The sequence below is a fragment of the Schistocerca americana genome, chromosome 4 (assembly GCF_021461395.2).
Source record: "Schistocerca americana isolate TAMUIC-IGC-003095 chromosome 4, iqSchAmer2.1, whole genome shotgun sequence".
NCBI lineage: Eukaryota > Metazoa > Arthropoda > Insecta > Orthoptera > Acrididae > Schistocerca > Schistocerca americana.
Genome location: NC_060122.1, coordinates 381,760,141 through 381,774,930, shown reverse-complemented (window position 1 = coordinate 381,774,930; position 14,790 = coordinate 381,760,141). Strand labels below are relative to the sequence as shown.

The 14,790-nt window shown below is 40.9% G+C and overlaps 1 protein-coding gene across 4 annotated transcripts in view; it reads left to right on the top strand.

The window, feature by feature from the left end:
• LOC124612366 (glutamyl aminopeptidase-like) overlaps positions 1-14,790 on the top strand; it is a 294,609-nt gene that overhangs the window by 188,600 nt on the left and 91,219 nt on the right. For all 4 annotated transcript variants that reach the window (XM_047140528.1, XM_047140527.1, XM_047140529.1 and 1 more), the window contains 2 exons: positions 6,264-6,422; positions 14,358-14,598. In XM_047140528.1, the coding sequence (XP_046996484.1) occupies positions 6,264-6,422; positions 14,358-14,598 (400 nt within the window). The remainder of the gene's footprint in view (positions 1-6,263; positions 6,423-14,357; positions 14,599-14,790) is intronic.

Genomic DNA, 14,790 nt, shown 5'->3' with positions numbered 1-14,790 from the left:
GTGAAAGACCTCCACACGGCCCTCTTGCAGGGACTCTCTGGTTCTCTGTTGGCTCCTCATTGGCCATGCTTGGGTGACACATGGCTACCTCCTGCACCATGATGACCCACCTCAGTGTTGCTGCAGTGCCCGGCTGACAGTGGCCCATATCTTCTTTGACTGCCCTGCGATGGACTCTTCAGTTACCAGGCTCATTGCCATTAATTTTAGCTGACAAAGCCTCATCGGGTAATTTAGTTTTATGTTTTATATGTGATGGTGGGTTTTATCTTTCTATATAAGTTTTTGCGCACATCTTTTGTCCCTTTGTGTTCTCCACTCTAATGCTTTTAGGCTGGATGTTTTAACGTGTCACAGAGTGGCTAGCTTTTCCTTATTATTCTCAGGGTTGGCCAGCCACGGTCATCTGATCTCTTGTTTTTATCCCGTCTACCTGTTTCTTGCTTCTCTCTGTGGTTTTCTTTTCCTGTTTTGTTCATAGTAGTGTTGGTTGCCCTTCAATTGTTCTTATGGTTCTTTCATTCTGCTATTGTGCTGTGCATCTCCTTTCTTTTCTTCTTTGCCTTGTGTAATTATTTTACCAGGAACAAGAGTCCAATGACCTCGCTGTTTGGTCCCTTCCTCCCCCCCCCCCCCCCCTCTTTAAACCAGCCAACCAACCAACCAACCTACCTTCAGAATTTGGAAGAGAATATTCCAGTCAACATTGTCAAAAGCTTTCTCTAAGTCTATAAATGCTAGAAACGCAGGTTTGTCATTCCTTAATCTATCTTCTAAGATAAGTCGTATGGTCAGTATTGCCTCACATATTCCAACATTTCTGTGGATTCCAAACTGACCTTTCCCGAGGTTGGCATCTACCAGTTTTTCCACTCGTCTGTAAAGAATTCATGTCAGTATTTTGCAGCCATGACTTATTGTGCTGATAGTTCGGTAATTTTAACACCTGTCGCCACCAGCTTGCTTTGGGTGGGAATTATTATGTTCTTCTTGAAGTCTGAGGGTATTTCGCCTGTCTCATACATCTTGCTCACCAGATGGTAGAGTATCATCGTGGCTGGCTCTCCCAAGGCTAACAGCAGTTTAATGGAATGTTGTCTACTCCCAGGGCCTTTTTTTTAATTAATTAATTTATTTATTTATTTATTTATTTTTTTTTTTTAACTTAGGTCATTCAGTGCTCTGTAAAATTCTTCACGCAGTATCATATCTCCCATTTCATCTTCATCTGTGTCCTTTTCCATTTCCTTAATATTGCCCTTAAGTACATCACGCTTCTATAGACCCTCTAATACTCTTTCTACCTTTCTGCTTTCCCTTCTTTGCTTAGGACTGGTTTTGTATCTGAGCTCTTGATATTCATACAGGTGATTCTCTTTTCTCCAAACATCTCTTTAAATTTCCTGTAGTCAGTATCTATCTTATCCCTAGTGATATATGCCTCTACATCCTTACATTTGTCTTCGAGCCACCTTTGCTTAGCCATTTTGCATTTCCTCTTTATCTCATTTTTGAGATGTTTGTATCCCTTTTTGCCTGCTTATTTCCTGCATTTTTATATTTTCTCCTTTCATCAATTAAATTCAATATCTCCTCTGTTACACAAGGATTTCTACTAGCCTTTATCTTTTTATTTACTTGATCCTCTGCTGCCTTCACTATTTCATCTCTGAAAGCTACCCAGTCTTCTTCTACTGTATTTCTTTCCCCTTTATTTGCCAATCATTCCATAATGCTCTCTCTGAAACTCTCTACAGCCTCTGGTTCTTTCAGTTTGTTCAGGTCCCATCTCCTTAAATTTGTACTTTTTTGCAATTTTTTCATTTTTAATCTACAGTTCATAACCAATAAATTGTGGTCAGAGTCCACATATGCCCCTGGAAATGTCTTACAATTTAAAACCTGGTTTCTAAATCTCTGTCATACCAATATATAACATATCTGAACTCTTCTACTGTCTCCAAGCCTCTTCCACATATAAAACCTTATCTTGTGATTCTTAAACCAAGTATTAGCTATGATCAAGTTATGCTATGCACAAAATTCTACAAGGCAGTTTCTTCTTTCATTCCTTAACCCCAGTCCATATTCACCTGCTGCTTTCCCTTCTCTTTCTTTCCCTACTATCGAATTGCAGTCCCCCAACACTATTAAATTACATCTCCTTTAACTATCTGAATCATTTCTTTTATCGCACCATACATTTCTTCCATCTCTTCACCGTTTGTGGAGCTAGTTATCGTATAAACTTGTTCTACTGTGTTAGGCATGGGCTTCTTGTCTATCTTGGCAACAATAATGCCTTCACTATGCTGTTCATACCAGCTTACCTGCGTTCCCATTTTTTTTTATTTATTATTAAGCCTACTCCAGCATTAGCCCTATTTTATTTTATATTTATAACCCTGTATTGACCTGACCAGAAGTCTTTATCCTCTTGCCACTGAACTTCACTAATTCCCACTATACCTAACTTTAACCTATCCAATTCTCTTTTTAAATTTTCTAACCTACCTGCCAGATTAAGGGATCTGATATTCCATGCTCCAGTCCATAGAACGCCAGTTTTCTTTCTCCTGTTAATGATGTCCTCCTGAGAAGTCCCCACCCGGAGAACTGAATGGGGGATTGTTTTACCTCCAGAATATTTTACCCAAGAGGATTCAGACTATACATAAATCACCTCTGACTCGTCAAACTTACAATGATTGTAAGTCATAACAACAAAAGGCATACTAGACCTAAAGTAAGGTGTACCAATACCTTATGACACACCTCATTATCTGAAAAGTACACTAAGTAAGAACATTACGTCCATTAAAACTCTCCAGACCCCTGAAATTTTCAGTAGAACTGTATCAAACAACAGCCATAATAACCAAATGACAGCCATGTGAAGCAGCATCATTCTTCATAAATAAAATTCAGTACTCCACATACAAAAACTGCAGAATAAGTTTTAATAGTTACTTTCTATATTGTCCACCCCTTTATAAACATTAGCACTTGAGTGCCTATTCACCCTACAGCGTGGCATCTCGTGAGTCATTCAATGCAGTTGCATAGGCAAGAACTCAATCCAGACTGGCAGTGCGTGATGATATCACACGCAATTTATAGTCTTGCGTGGTCATGTACAGTTTTAGCACTACCGCCACATATGGCTTCAGCAATTAATAGCCTCCGGCAGCAAGCAAAGCTAATGTCATGGCGTGAGGCAACTGTACATAGGCATAATGATGTTTTAAGCAATGGAAGCTCTGGGTTGGAATAACACAGTATGAGGAATAGGACAGATTGCTACTCATCATAAAGATGACCCACTGGGTTGCAGATAGGCACAACAAAACGAAAGCACTCCACCTTCTGATACTGTGCCTGGCAGTCTATAGTCCCTGCACGCCCTGCCAAACAGTGCTCTTTTCTCATCCCATCTGTACCCTGCTATCCCTCCCCTTCCCTCTTCCTTGCCCCATTCCAAATTGCTATTCACATCCACTCACTTTCTGATCGGATCTGCCAGTGTTGACAGCAGGAAGTGAATGTGTGTGTGTTTCCTTTGCTGAGAAAGGCTTTGGCTTATAGCTGCATGTGTATTGGTATTTTTGTTGTGCCTGTCGGCAACTCAGTTGGTCATCTTTGCGGCGAATAGCAATCTATCCTGTTCTGTATATTGTTCATAATTATGTTTTGGTTAATCTTCCTGTTTTGCTCCCATGTCTTCTGTTCAATTTGATTGCCTTCATTTTAATACCTATCATGATTGCAAAATGATCTGCTGGTGTGGAGTTTATTACCTGTGTGTCACAGTGACATGAAGGGATGTTTATTGTTATGTGATCAGTGGTAGTTTCACTATGTTTTTGTTATTCTGAGCAGTTTATCTATTTTTATTAGGTTCCAGGTACCCAGTAAGTCCAGTAGTGTCTTAGTGTTGCCTGTATTTTTCTTTTCCTTGTGTCTGTGTTCAAATCTGTAATACTTATTAAATAAACATATTTTTTGAAGATTCTTGGATTTTACCTTTCAGCTGTTGAAAAAAAGTTTTTATTTCAGTACAGGCCTGATACGCACCACATCTCCCAAGCATTTTTTATTTCTACTGCTGTAGCTTCAAACCTCACTTCTCAAGTATATTTTGTGGTATTTTGGGAGGCTTCAGTTGACTCACAATTAGAGAAAATGACACTAACACCTTTATGCAGTTCTCTACAAAAACTGGTTTTCTTCGCATATTTTTTAAGTTCTAACTTACCTCTGATATTCTTTTAGCCCATGTACTGTTGCTGCTAGAATGTTTGGCTTATATTCCTGCAATATCATCTATAATTCTGTACTGAACATTCCCTTGAAGTACTTTAATTAACACTGATAAATCATCATCCAGGAAGTCAGATCTCTGCCTGCTGTTTTCTAATGATACTTGCACAGAAGTTTATTTAAACTAAGTATTGGTTCAAGATGATTTAGTGAATGTAAATAGCATGACTTGTGTAATTAGAATGGACATGCGTTAACGGTGCCAACATCTTTTTTTTCTATTTATTGCTAAAATAGAAGTGTAAAAATGTTAATGATACTGGCATTTCCAAGAAGTAAGGGAAATCAGAAACAGTCAGTTCCAATTAGCTGGTAAGTTCGGAATGATAAAGGCATCTTGAGGGAAATCTTTTAATGTATAAAGATAGTATTTGTGGCTCTTACGTGGTGTTTTTTACATCTGAATAACTTCATTTTGTAGTATTTATTGTTGTTCAAGGATTTGTTTGTTCTGCATTTTATTATATGTATGTTGTTACAGAAAGAACACAAAATACATTGTTGTCATTGCCCAAAAGGAATCAGACTGTACACTCCATAATCACAGATGATTAAAATAATTTCTTGTCTTCTGCACAACACACATGGTAGTTCATGAAGAAATAATGCTGTTTTTAAGGACAATGTGTGGCCAAACCAGATTCGTTATGACCTTCCTTACTGCTTTCGTGAACACAATAACAAAATTTCATAACAGGAGCTTGATATTCCAGTACTGCTGACACACACACACACACACACACACACACACACACACACACACACACACACACACACAGTACAAAACACTGTCATATCTTTTGGAACTACTAGTTCCTCCTCCAGGAGAAAGGGGTTAGTTACAGAAGGTTAGAAAGTAATGGCAGATCACTCATGTCCCAGGATGACACACACACACCCCAACTTTCGTCAGGGAAAGGGGAGACAGGGTAATAGTTGAGACACACACATTTCTGTTCCTTCTTGTTACTGTAGATGTTGCATCCATGTAATACAGAGGTGTATCAAAATCTCTGAAATTGGTTAGTGCTCTAGTCTGCATAGTATGGATAGTTTTTACCTTTTTTGAAATACTATTATTATTTCAGTGTAAAAAGCATAAATATATTTATCTCAAAATTCATCAGCTGAAAATTGTTTATCCATTTTTGTGCCTTTCTAGAATTTCTAAATGTCATAAAAGAAGGCAGAAGGTATAATAAAAATAGATAGGGCACAGATAAGACAAGATTTTCAAAGCTATTATTAATGTCAGTGATGCATTACCCAGTGGGAAAGGTTGTGAAACGTCTTTGTAAGTCCTTAAAAAAAATTAATGAAACTTGTTTTTTCTGATCAGTTTCATTTATTCTCAGAATATCAATAGTATCAAAATACAAGGGTAATCTAATACAGTTTCTGCAGTTCCTCAAACATATCTACAGACTTTTATTGACTACCATATTAATATATAACCATATGTGAATGAGATTTCCATAAGCAGTTATCAAAAAATAAACAAAAAGTGTGGGCTTTGGTGTCACTTGCCATATACACGCCTTTCTCATAGTCGGTGAGTAAGTGTATGTTTTACTGTGAGGGCATCAAATTTTAGATTTAACATACCCTCTGGATAACTAAATTGTGACTGCTGGAGGATTGCCCACACTCTGTATACAGGCTTTCAAACATGTATTCCAACCCTTGGTGTGACTTGGCATTATTCATATTAACATACCATTGCTGGAAATGAAAGAAGCAAATGTGAAAAATCCTAGGAATGATCAAGGGTTGAACACCAGGTCTTTAGACTACTAATATGAAACTTGCCTTCTGAACCACAGAGCTTATTAGTGTGTTCTGTTTTGTTTCATCTTGTGTTCTTTTAGCATGTCTCAAAAATAATATTTGGAAAATCTTCAGATTTTGATTGTTGCAACTTTTTGTACTACTTTTTTTTCCAGGGTGCCTCGATATTGTACATGCTGGAGAAGTTTTTACACCAAGATGTTCTGAGGAATGGACTTAATGATTACCTCAACACCCACATGTATGGCAATGCAGAGACAAAAGACCTCTGGAATGTTCTGAGCAAGAATGCCAACCAGTCTTTGGAAGTGAAGGTAACTCTGACAATGAAAGTTTACCTAATTTTTTTGATAATGTTATATGTACCCCATATGTAACAGCAAAAATTCTGCTTTTTAGGTTGTGGTATTTCAACATGGTTTCAATTTTTCATTCATATTGTTATTCTAGAATGAAAGTTACATGTGCAAGTTGAGTAAACTATTATATATATATATATATATATATATATATATATATATATATATATATATATATATATATATATATGATAGAGGGAAACATTCCACGTGGGAAAAATATATCTAAAAAGAAAGATGATGAAACTTACCAAACAAAAGCGCTGGCAGGTCGATAGACACACAAACAAACACAAACATACACACAAAATTCAAGCTTTCGCAACAAACTGTTGCCTCATCAGGAAAGAGGGAAGGAGAGGGGAAGACGAAAGGAAGTGGGTTTTAAGGGAGAGGGTAAGGAGTCATTCCAATCCCGGGAGCAGAAAGACTTACCTTAGGGGGAAAAAAGGACAGGTATACACTCGCACACACGCACATATCCATCCACACATACAGACACAAGCAGACATATTTAAAGACCTTTCCCACGTGGAATGTTTCCTTCCATTATATATATATATATATATATATATATATATATATGGTTATAATAGAGGGAAACACTCCACGTAGGAAATATATATCTAAAAACAAAGATGATGTGACTTACCAAATGAAAGTGCTGGCAGGTCGACAGACACACAAACAAACACAAACATACACACAAAATTCAAGCTTTCGCAACAAACTGTTGCCTCATCAGGAAAGAGGGAAGGAGAGGGAAAGACGAAAGGAAGTGGGTTTTAAGGGAGAGGGTAAGGAGTCACTCCAATCCCGGGAGCGGAAAGACTTACCTTAGGGGGAAAAAAGGACGGGTATACACTCGCACACACACACATATCCATCCACACATATACAGACACAAGCAGACATATTTAAAGACAAAGAGTTTGGGCAGAGATGTCAGTCGAGGCAGAAGTGCAGAGGCAAAGATGTTGTTGAATGACAGGTGAGGTATGAGTGGCGGCAACTTGAAATTAGCGGAGATTGAGGCCTGGTGGATAACGGGAAGAGAGGATATATTGAAGAGCAAGTTCCCATCTCCGGAGTTCGGATAGGTTGGTGTTAGTGGGAAGTATCCAGATAACCCGGACGGTGTAACACTGTGCCAAGATGTGCTGGCCGTGCACCAAGGCATGTTTAGCAACAGGGTGATCCTCATTACCAACAAACACTGTCTGCCTGTGTCCATTCATGCGAATGGACAGTTTGTTGCTGGTCATTCCCACATAGAATGCGTCACAGTGTAGGCAGGTCAGTTGGTAGATCACGTGGGTGCTTTCACACGTGGCTCTGCCTTTGATCGTGTACACCTTCCGGGTTACAGGACTGGAGTAGGTGGTGGTGGGAGGGTGCATGGGACAGGTTTTACACCGGGGGCGGTTACAAGGGTAGGAGCCCTACCCTCTGGCTCCTACCCTTGTAACCGCCCCCGGTGTAAAACCTGTCCCATGCACCCTCCCACCACCACCTACTCCAGTCCTGTAACCCGGAAGGTGTACACGATCAAAGGCAGAGCCACGTGTGAAAGCACCCACGTGATCTACCAACTGACCTGCCTACACTGTGACGCATTCTATGTGGGAATGACCAGCAACAAACTGTCCATTCGCATGAATGGACACAGGCAGACAGTGTTTGTTGGTAATGAGGATCACCCTGTTGCTAAACATGCCTTGGTGCACGGCCAGCACATCTTGGCACAGTGTTACACCGTCCGGGTTATCTGGATACTTCCCACTAACACCAACCTATCCGAACTCCGGAGATGGGAACTTGCTCTTCAATATATCCTCTCTTCCCGTTATCCACCAGGCCTCAATCTCCGCTAATTTCAAGTTGCCGCCACTCATACCTCACCTGTCATTCAACAACATCTTTGCCTCTGCACTTCTGCCTCGACTGACATCTCTGCCCAAACTCTTTGTCTTTAAATATGTCTGCTTGTGTCTGTATATGTGTGGATGGATATGTGTGTGTGTGCGAGTGTATACCCGTCCTTTTTTCCCCCTAAGGTAAGTCTTTCCGCTCCCGGGATTGGAATGACTCCTTACCCTCTCCCTTAAAACCCACTTCCTTTCGTCTTTCCCTCTCCTTCCCTCTTTCCTGATGAGGCAACAGTTTGTTGCGAAAGCTTGAATTTTGTGTGTATGTTTGTGTTTGTTTGTGTGTCTGTCGACCTGCCAGCACTTTCATTTGGTAAGTCACATCATCTTTGTTTTTAGATATATATATATATATATATATATATATATATATATATAAACAAAGATGAGGTGACTTACCGAACAAAAGTGCTGGCAGGTCGATAGACACACAAACATACACACAAAATTCAAGCTTTCGCAACAAACTGTTGCCTCATCAGGAAAGAGGGAAGGAGAGGGGAAGACGAAAGGAAGTGGGTTTTAAAGGAGAGGGTAAGGAGTCATTCCAATCCCGGGAGCGGAAAGACTTACCTTAGGGGGAAAAAAGGACAGGTATACACTCGCACACACCCACATATCCATCCACACATACAGACACAAGCAGACATATTTAAAGACCTATATATATATATATATATATATATATATATATATATATATATATATATATATATATACACACACACTCCTGGAAATGGAAAAAAGAACACATTGACACCGGTGTGTCAGACCCACCATACTTGCTCCGGACACTGCGAGAGGGCTGTACAAGCAATGATCACACGCACGACACAGCGGACACACCAGGAACCGCGGTGTTGACCGTCGAATGGCGCTAGCTGCGCAGCATTTGTGCACCGCCGCCGTCAGTGTCAGCCAGTATGCCGTGGCATACGGAGCTCCATCGCAGTCTTTAACACTGGTAGCATGCCGCAACAGCGTGGACGTGAACCGTATGTGCAGTTGACGGACTTTGAGCGAGGGCGTATAGTGGGCATGCGGGAGGCCGGGTGGACGTACCGCCGAATTGCTCAACACGTGGGGCGTGAGGTCTCCACAGTACATCGATGTTGTCGCCAGTGGTCGGCGGAAGGTGCACGTGCCCGTCGACCTGGGACCGGACCGCAGCGACGCACGGATGCACGCCAAGACCGTAGGATCCTACGCAGTGCCGTAGGGGACCGCACCGCCACTTCCCAGCAAATTAGGGACACTGTTGCTCCTGGGGTATCGGCGAGGACCATTCGCAACCGTCTCCATGAAGCTGGGCTACGGTCCCGCACACCGTTAGGCCGTCTTCCGCTCACGCCCCAACATCGTGCAGCCTGCCTCCAGTGGTGTCGCGGCAGGCGTGAATGGAGGGACGAATGGAGACGTGTCGTCTTCAGCGATGAGAGTCGCTTCTGCCTTGGTCCCAATGATGGTCGTATGCGTGTTTGGCGCCGTGCAGGTGAGAGCCACAATCAGGACTGCATACGACCGAGGCACACAGGGCCAACACCCAGCATTATGGTGTGGGGAGCGATCTCCTACACTGGCCGTACACCACTGGTGATCGTCGAGGGGACACTGAATAGTGCACGGTACATCCAAACCGTCATCGAACCCATCGTTCTACCATTCCTAGACCGGCAAGGGAACTTGCTGTTCCAACAGGACAATGCACGTCCGCATGTATCCCGTGCCACCCAACGTGCTCTAGAAGGTGTAAGTCAACTACCCTGGCCAGCAAGAACTCCGGATCTGTCCCCCATTGAGCATGTTTGGGACTGGATGAAGCGTCGTCTCACGCGGTCTGCACGTCCAGCACGAACGCTGGTCCAACTGAGGCGCCAGGTGGAAATGGCATGGCAAGCCGTTCCACAGGACTACATCCAGCATCTCTACGATCGTCTCCATGGGAGAATAGCAGCCTGCATTGCTGCGAAAGGTGGATATACACTGTACTAGTGCCGACATTGTGCATGCTCTGTTGCCTGTGTCTATGTGCCTGTGGTTCTGTCAGTGTGATCATGTGATGTATCTGACCCCAGGAATGTGTCAATAAAGTTTCCCTTTCCTGGGACAATGAATTCACGGTGTTCTTATTTCAATTTCCAGGAGTGTATATATATATCATTTTTGGAAACATGGAAGTCTTGTGTAATGAAACTTCCTGGCAGATTAAAACTGTGTGTCAGACCAAGACACGAACTCGAGACCTTTGCATTTTCTTCGCAAGTGCACTACCGTCTGAGCTACCCAAGTATGACTCACGCCCTGTCCTCACAGCTTTACTTTCACCAGTACCTCATTTTCTACCTTTCAAACTTCACAGAAGCTCTCCTGCGAAATTTGCAGAACTAGCACTCCTGGAAGAAAGGATATTGCAGAGACGTGGCTTTACCACAGCCTGGGGGAAGTTTCCAGAATGAAATTTTCACTCTGCAGTGGAGTGTGCGCTGATATGAAATTTTCTGGCAGATTAAAACTGTGTGCCAAACTGAGACATAAACGAGGGACCTTTGCCTTTCACGGGCAAGTGCTCTAACAAGCCTCCGCAATATCCTTTCTTCCAGGAGTGCTAGTTTTGCAGGAGAGCTTCTGTGAAGTTTTGAAGGTAGGAGACAGGGTACTGGTGGAAGTAAAGCTGTGAGGACGGGGTGGGAATCGTGCTTGGGTAGCTCAGATGGTAGAGCACTTGCCCATGAAAGGCAAAGGTCCCAAGTTCGTGTCTGGGTCTGGCACAAAGTTTTAATCTGCCAGGAAGTTTCATATCAGCGCATACTCCGCTGCAAATTGAAAATTTCATTCTGGGCTTGTGTAATGGTTTAGTGATACAGCTTTTCCATGTTCATTATTTCATTTTTCAATTTACATCAATTTTCTCTAATGTTTCCGAACACTTCGCTTCACTGTTTCATTTTTTTCTGTTTCACATTCTTTTCTTATCTTCCTACTGACTCTTTTGCTTCTCTAGTCTCAGTGGCAACTCAAACATCATTTTTGTAAAGTAATAAACTCTAAATTGGTTCTTGCAATTTGTTGCCATTCCTTTTTATCCCTGTACTTCAAAGTTAATTAACCCATTCATAAACGCACATGCCTGTGTTTAATGTGTAACCGCTGGAAGTTTCATTGTTGTATATTTGTTAGTTATTTTACAGTGCTGTATTGAGTAGAATACTGTGTCGCACAGTTTGCGAATTTTGAGATGATAGAGTTAGAGGAGCAAAGCATTTGCATTAAATTTTGCACGAAACTCACCTTGGAATGCATCGTGTTGCTGCCAAGTTCATGCCATGGCTCATAAGTCAAGACCAGAAAGACCTTCCCCTCTTCACCTCGCATTCTGTGAAGAGGTTTTGGATCATGCAAGTGAGAATGAGATGTTCCTTAAGCTAATCATAATTGGTGATGAGACGTGGGACTACAGTTAAGATATTGAAACCAAGGTTCAATCTTCACAATGGGTTGGAAAAGGTTCTCAAAGACCAAAAAAAGCTCATCAGGCCAGGTCAAAGCAATGCTGATTGTTCTCTTTGGCTTTGAAGGATTAGTTCATTGTGAATTTGTGCCACATTGACAAACTATCAGGATGTCCTGCGACATCTGCGAGAAAAGGAAATAGCTGAAACGTGGCGAGACAGTTCATGGCTCTTGCATCATGATAACACAACTGCGCTTTCATCCCTGTCTGTGCATGACTGTTGCATAAGAAACAAAATTACTGTGCTGTCTCATCCTCCTCACTCTCAAGACCTGGCCCCTGCAGACCTTTAAGGTTTGCAATAATAGACAAGATAAAAGAAAATTCACAGACGGTGCTTCACACAATCCAGCAAGAAGCATACCAAGACTGCTTCCAGTAGTGGAAATGGCATTGGGAGCAGTGTATCAATTGCGGAGAAGAGTATCTCAAAGAAGACGTTGCACAATAAGTAAACAATATGTGTAGAAAAATTTTGTGGACAAAGTACCGGAATTTTTTGAACAGACCTCATATGTGTGCCTCTCGAGCGTGCGTGCATGCACGTCACCCCCCCCCCCCCCCCCCCCCCCGTCCCACACACACACACACACATACTAGCTATTGCATTTTTAATTTTGTACTTATCCGTCACTCAATACCTCCATCGCATGAGGCCTAGTGGTCTTGACTCTTTCATTATTTGGTACTTTTTGTTGTCCTCAGTTTAAAAAAAAAAAGACACTTTCTTTTATTCTTAATGGGTGCAATACATTCACCTTTCAGCCAGTTCCTTGTGTGCTAATGGGCCATACCACATTTATTTTCTTATTCTGTGTTGTGTTGAGACTAGACATTTCACCAAATAAGATGGAAAATTTAGTATATTATATTTGTGTAATTATAAGACTTAAGTGACTTGGTGTGTCATGAATAGCTAGCAAATAATTGTAAATATACTATCAGTACACGTTGAATTAGAGCTCTCTAAAAATCTTGAAGGAAGAGATATTACCATCACTATTAATTGAATAATCTACATTTTGCTGCTGCTGCTGTTGTTGTTGTTGTTGTTGTTGTTGTCTTCAGTCCAGATGCAGCTCTCCATGCTGCTCTATCCTGTGCAGGCCTCTTCATCTCTGAGTAACTATTTCAACATACATCCTTGTGAATCTGCTTAGCGTATTCATCTCTTGGTCTCCCTCTATGATTTTTACCCGCCACTCTTCCCTCCAATACTAACTTGGTGATTCTTTGATGTCTCAGAATGTGTCTTACCAGGAGGTCCCTTCTTCTAGTCAAGTTGTGCCACAAATTTCTCTTCTCTCCAGTTCTATTCAGTGTCTCCTCATTAGTTACATGATCTACCAATCAGCATTCTTCTGTAGCACCACATTTTGAAAGCTTCTATTCTCTTTTTGTCTAAACTATTTATCGTCCATGTTTCACTTCCATACATGGCTACACTCCATACAAATACTTTAGAAAAGACATCCTGACACTTAAATCTATACTCTATGTTAACAAATTTCTCTTTTTCAGAAACACATTTCTTACCATAACCAGTCTACTTGTTATAACCTCTCAACTTCGACCGCCATCAGTTATTTTGCTCCCCACATAACAAAACTCATTCACTACATTACGTGTCTCATTTCCTAATCTAATTCCCTCAGCATCACCTAGTTTAATTTGACTACATCCCACTATCCTCGTTTTGCTTTTGTTGATGTTCATCTTACACCCTCCTTTCAAGATATAGTCCATTGTGTTTAACTGCTCCTCCAGGTCCTTCACTGTCTTTGACAGAATTACAATGTCATTGGCAAATCTCAAAGTTTTTATTTCTTCTCCGTAGATTTTAATTCCTACTCCAAATTTTTCTTTTGTTTCCTTTACAGCTTGCTTAGTATACAGATTGAACAATATCGGGGATAGGCGACAACCCTGTCTGTCTCTCTCTCTCTCTCTCTCTCTCTCTCTCTTCTCAACCACTACTTCCCTTTCATGCCCGCGACTCTTACAGGTGTCATTTGGACACTGTACAAATCGCTCTCTGTACTTTACCCCTGTCACCTGCCTAATCTGCATAGAAATAGATATTTTGGAATGCATTACAGAAATAAATATTTCAGCTTAAAAAATCACCAATGAGCTATTCATTAACTTCTATTTGGTGTTTGCCTGCCACAGGGTCCCAAAAACCATTGTTTGTTTGAATTTTTTATTTTTACCTTGTCTACTACATTTGAAGTAGATATTTTAACTACGTAGATAATTGTTTATTCATTATGAAACTCCTTTTGCTTGTAGAAATTCATAATATTAGGCAGACAGTAACAGATCCTGAATGGAATTTCGTTTGATGTTAGTAACATGACTTTTGGTTCAAAAACAATGCCGAAATTTGTCTGTGATAGTAAATATATTAAGCAACTTATACCCACTTAGATTTTCTGTCATTTGCAACAGGCAATCATGGACACCTGGACTAGGCAAATGGGGTTTCCATTAGTTACAGTTACCAAAAAAGATGGTATTGTGACAGCAACGCAGAAGAGGTTTCTGCTTACAGCTAGCCTGGAGAATGACAGTAAAATAGCATTAGATGAAGGAAACTCACCCTTTGGTTACAAGTGGTATGTGCCTCTCAGTTATTATACAGACAAGGAAGCATCAGAAGTACATCATGTTTGGATGAATCTAACTGATGGTAAGTATAAAGACAAGTTACTGTTACCAAAAATCTCTTAAAGTAATTGACCAATTTATTTAAAATTTTTACATATGCAGGTTTGCTGTTAAAACTGACTGGATGAAAGAAAATGCCACACTATGGAACGGTGAGATTTCATTTTCTTTCTCACAGTCAGTTTTAATTACAACAGCAAGTTATGTAAACCAT